This window comes from Cupressus sempervirens, chromosome 5, assembly GCF_028749045.1.
Source record: "Cupressus sempervirens isolate cs-2001-9-10 chromosome 5, ASM2874904v1, whole genome shotgun sequence".
NCBI lineage: Eukaryota > Viridiplantae > Streptophyta > Pinopsida > Cupressales > Cupressaceae > Cupressus > Cupressus sempervirens.
In genome coordinates, this window is record NC_143122.1 from 388,103,180 (window position 1) to 388,108,750 (window position 5,571).

The window sequence follows — 5,571 nt, forward strand, 5'->3', positions numbered from 1 at the left end:
AGCTATTTAGGGTGATAAGCCATAAAATGCCTAGTGGGTGTCTTGTCTCCTCATTGGTCAACCTGACTCACTCTCCTATTGGTGGGTGTCCTATTCTCTCATTGCTCCATGTGGCTCCACTCCTTTGTGACATGAAAGTTATTCATGGTTGAACACTAATTAGGGCTTGTAAGGCAAGATCTTAGGCTTTGATTTTGTTTTGATCTTGGTTGTTCATTGTCATTTGAGGCCTATAAAAGGGACACTTCTAATTCGTAATGAGAGTAACTTAGAGAAATTGTTGCTAGAAACCACTAGAATAACAAGTAGCTCATTGATGTTTTGGGTGACTACTTACATTGTTTGGGACTTTGCATGGTTTCTTGTTCCTTAGTTAAATTAGATTTGCTTTCAAGTTAGATGAACAAGGCTGATTTAAATTAGATTTTCTTTCAAGTTAGATGAACAAGACTGATTTGAATTAGATTTTCTTTCAAGTTAGATGAACAAGACTGATTTAAATTAGATTTTCTTTCAAGTTAGATGAACGAGACTGATAGTATTGTTTTATGGTGAAATCATTTGCTCACACATTTTGCAAATAGATGATTTCTATGCGTAGTGTAAGCTTGGTCTGATCTTTTCTGTGGATGCTCAACTTCAATCATTTAATGTGCATTGCTCTTCTTGATGGTGTTCATTGATGATGTGAAAATTCTTATTACAGCCTTTGAAGATTGCACTTCACCTCCTTTGTGTGGTTGATTTGGTGAAGCGAAGTGTGGTAGATTTCACTTGAATAATCATTATCTTTCACGTTCTTAGGTTTAGAATAGAATATTTCAGCTCTCATCCTCTTTAATTTCAGCATATTCTGTTGCAACATTTAGAGTACTTTTCATTGCCAAAATTTTCAAATACTTTTTGAGGTTAAATTTGTCAAAGTCTTCTTGAAAAATCACTTTACTAGCATCCATCAAGCTAAACAGGCTCATATCCACATAAAGTACATGTTCGCAACCTTGGAGTCACCTTTACGGTCTTTGCAATTTTAGCATATGGGGGGTCTTTGATCAAGAGAATAGAGTGTCTTTTGGCAGTTTATTCTGTGCTGGTGTGGTCATATAACACCCATCATGTCTCTTCCCCAAGTGTATTTCTACTCTATGAATCTAATGTAGTTTGACTAACCCTAATGATTAACCATATATATATATATATATATATATATATATATATTGCATAAGTCTTTGGATCCAAATCTAAGGCTGTATTATGAGGACTGATTTATTCAGTAAGATATAACCAAAACCCTGGTTTGTTGCAAATTGCAATTGTAATTTTAGGGAAAATTCTACGATAAATTAGGATGGGGATATTACATTTTTGGATTAAAATAGAGAACTAGAGTTCTAAACTAAGTCATACACATCATGTCCAAATCTCAGGAGTTTTGGAGCAAATTGTAAAAAGTTAACATTGTCAGAAGATCACAGCTTACAACATACACTGCTCGGTTCATCAAGTGAGGTTTGTCGAATCTTTCCATGCTTTGTGGAGTTAAACACATCCCAAGGCGATTCCAGATTAGAGGGACCTTGACATAGAACTGCACTGAGTGTCTTCAACACTCAATGCTTCACCAGCGGCTTTTGGTTGACCTACATGTTACATTAAACATTGAGATTTGGAACATCTTGTGGACAACATGGATCATATTTTAAGCTTGGAGCTGACACAGACATCCCTGGAATCCACAAGGATGCAACAAGACAACTGAAAAAGATGCAGTAGAGTAGTGGAGCAATAATAGTTGTTAAGATCATATGTTTGCAAAGCAGCTTGCAATAAGCCTGTGGCAGCCTGTGAGCCAGTCTGTATTTGCATGTAATAGGTCAATGAACCAGTCGTAGACTTTCTGTGATATTGAATCAATGATTAGTTGCTTATCCATATTGAATATATTCTTTTGTTATAACTCTAAGCTTAATGGTTGAACAGTCCTATAGGCTCCCCATTTATGATTGCATCAAAAGTCATCAAGAGTTGCTTATCTAGAAGTCTATTTTTATCCCACGCTAAAAATATCTCTTGTTAAAACTGGATTAGGCTATTTTTAGCCATAACCTTAAAAAGAGAAAATTACAACAGACCGATTGAATAAAAAATTGTGCCACACTGATTGTTGCATTTTGATAGGGTGATTTTGAACATGCCAAAACTGTTTTCTTTTGCAGTGGTGGATATGCATTTTTCTTGGTAGTTGTGTATGTGGCATGGTAGTTCTCATGATGTTTGTGGTGGTTTTGGCTATTTTAAATAAGATAAGAGTCTCAACTGAAAATGAAGCTTCTTTATGTTCTTTGGTGTTGGAGGTACTCGAGTCCATGAAGGACAACTCCAATAAAACATATTTGTAAGGACCATATGTCCAATGGAAGAATATGAGTGCAAGAAGGATTCAAAAGTTGTAGTTGGTTGTAGGAAGATAAATAGTGAGTCTATAGAACAAGAGAGTATAGCTGTAAGAAGATTGCTGTAATATGCTCTATTTAGGCTCATTATAATTGCAAGGAGTGAAAGCAGAATATTTGCTACTTCTAGTGTCTTTTTCACAATGGGATAGTTGTTTTGCAATGTCTTTTTTTTTGTAATGCAACAATGGTATTGCTCACAGCACTTAAAAATACCATCTTTAATGCTGAATTTTCATTCTAATCAATATGGGGTTTAATTCAAGTGGGACAGCATACATTTATCTCGATTTTTAGCTAGAACTCCAACCTTGAAGTGATTACAATTTGTATTTATCTTGGAGCAGTTTAATATTTTTTAACGTGGGTAATTGTTTGTGTTGATTTGTATGACGATGACAAGGTCCTAGAAACTTGTTGATTCACTAAGTTGATTCACAATTTTGCTTGCCAACAAAATAAACTTGTGTCTATTGTTATTTTTATTTATGTGTATATTATCACCCTTCGTTCTGTTAGAAATCCTACCCCATCCATCTGCTTTCTGAACCATCTCTTATACTTTTTCCCCCTGTTCTTCCCCTGCCTCCATGCTCTTACATATGAGAAAGTTTCCCTTTCTTCCAACACACATAGCCATACATAAGAACATGTGAAATTAATGCATTATCTTTGAGGTAGCATACACCTTACAGTACTTTCCTAATGGGGCAAACATATATTCATTATCTCATGAGTTAAAATGATATGATCCTTTTTCTGTATAACCTCTCATCTAATAAAAATAGGCGGATAGGGGTGGTTATGGAAGCACTTGAGCCACACATTATATGTGTAACACGTAACTGAATTACTGCAAAATATAACTTTCAACTCATTGACCCAATCTCCCACGTGAAGTGTAGAAGTTTTGTCAGTAGTATCTAAAACCTCACAATGTGCACCTTCATATTCCTCTGAGTTCTCTTCTTTATATTTTTCAATATTTGCCTTATCGTATTTTTTATATTCTTCTTCACACTTTTCTATAGATTCCTTATTGTGTATCTCCTACAACTGTATCCTTTTGGTTTTCATTGACCTTTTGTTGTTAAATTCTAAATATAGGCACCTTTTGTTTTGCTGTATGTGAAGCAATTTGTGCATAAACTGCATATTGAGCTATCAGTTTTCAAAAACTTGCACACTCTCCTTTATATTTGATATTTGATATTGTTGGACTAATCGCCAACGTCTCCCTTCGGCATTTGTGACATGGTTTAACAACCTCTTGTGTCTTCTATAAGTTTAGTGGTTGTCTATGTCGATCTTTTGGTGCAATAACCATCACCACTCTAACAAGTGGTATTAGAGCTTGGTCACAGGTTCAGACCCTCTTGGGTGACATTGAAGGGGGAATTGTTAGACTAATCACCAACCTTTTCTGTCTTCTATAAGTCTAGTGGCTGTATCAAGCATTAATAGGTCGATCTTTTGGTGCAGTGACCACCACCACTCTAATAGATATTTCTTACTTGAACTTATGGCTATTTAGCCAAATCAGCGTTGATGAAGTTGCATGTATTTCTTGGGTTATGTTGACAATGCCATTCACTCTTTCCATGTACCCAAGAACCTGCAATATTAAGTTTACTTCAACTAGGAATCAAATTCGGAGGCCACTCTTACTTTATCCAATTGTACAATTTTTTTCCTCGTCAACATCTTTACATCTCTCATTTCAATCACATGGTAGATTACACCTTATAATACTCCTTCTAGAAGGAAATACTTTACAAGATCACCAAGTAATGTATCTGATGTCCCTGTAAATTTTCATCTAATGGTAGTCGGAAGATTTAAATACTTAATGCACAGATTGCATCTTGGATTAAACATGTTATCCATTTGATAAAATAATATTGACTTCAAAAATTTGGCTGCTCCATAGTCTTTTGTACATATTAATATCAAATGCCTTGGCACATAGCATTAACTTTCAGCATGTTTTACATATATACTTTCTTAAAAGCTTCTATTTTTTCTTGCTATGTGGTGGCTTGAATGCAATGTTCTCTTTTCACACAAAAAAATGTAAACTTAAATAGGCTACCTAGAAGGAATTACATAATGTGTTTCTTATGAACTTTTAAATCTTACTTATTGGCATGTTATTTAATGTCGACCTCAGGTGGTTCCAATTGCAGGAATGGCACTTTTCCACATCCACGGAGACAAATGCATGTTGCATGAGGCTCGGGTAGTCTCAAATGGTGTGAAGTATGTTTTGCGCTCAGATGTGATCTTTGCATGAGATGACATGGTAAATTTTTATACTGTATAAAATGACACAAGAAAACTATTACATTTAATTTGACTAAAATATTGAATATATATGTCAAAATCATTCTCATGCTTAAGGGGGGCTTCTAAAGAGTGAACTAGAAGACTTGTTGCTCCAAGAAAATTATGTGGGCTTTTAAGAGGGAACTAGAAGATATCAGATTTGCTTGAAGAAAATTATGTTGTTGCTTTGCTTCTAGAGAGCACCAAAGCCAGCAACCCCTTTGTCTTTAACCCATTGAATCTCCTTCTTAAATAGATCTGGGGTGAACATAAACAGAACCCTTCTCTTTAAAAGAAATTAACCAAGTACACCCTCTCATCCTGCAACCCCATGAAGTGAGGGCAAGGACGTCCTTTTGTGATTGGATAGTCTAAAATTTATTTACATTGTTTTTCCTTTATAGAAGAAAATACTGTTTTCTTATACACAAATCAAAATGTTTTGATGCAAGTGATTACACGTCTTTTAAAGGCACTATGAATTCTATAAGTTAAGGAAACAAATGTCATTGAGAATTGGTTTATGTAAGTCTTGTAAGTAAAGCTCGTTTTCTGTAGTGATAATCAACAATTGCAAGGACATCCTTTTGTGATTGGATAGTCTAAAATTTATATACATTGTCTTTTCTTTATAGAAGAAAAATCGTTTTTCTCATACACATCAAAATGTTTCGATGCAAGTGATTACACTTATTTAAAATAGAGGCACTGTGAATTCTACAAGTTAAGGAAACAAATGTTTTTCAGAATTGGTTTATGTAAAAGTCTTATGAGTAAAGTTTGTTTTCTGTAG

General features: G+C 34.7%; 1 protein-coding gene across 8 annotated transcripts in view; it reads left to right on the top strand.

Annotated features, from left to right (window-relative positions):
- The window catches only part of LOC149556410 (2-oxoglutarate (2OG) and Fe(II)-dependent oxygenase superfamily protein), a 76,409-nt gene that overhangs the window by 67,412 nt on the left and 3,426 nt on the right, over positions 1–5,571 (top strand). For 4 of the 8 annotated variants that reach the window (XM_089830707.1, XM_089830710.1, XM_089830709.1 and 1 more), the window contains exon 4: positions 4,624–4,755. In XM_089830707.1, the coding sequence (XP_089686833.1) occupies positions 4,624–4,746 (123 nt within the window). In that variant the 3' untranslated portion in view covers positions 4,747–4,755. Of the gene's footprint in view, positions 1–4,623; positions 5,230–5,571 lie in introns of those variants that run through there. The other 4 variants (XR_016364699.1, XR_016364700.1, XR_016364701.1 and 1 more) reach the window with 3 other exon arrangements.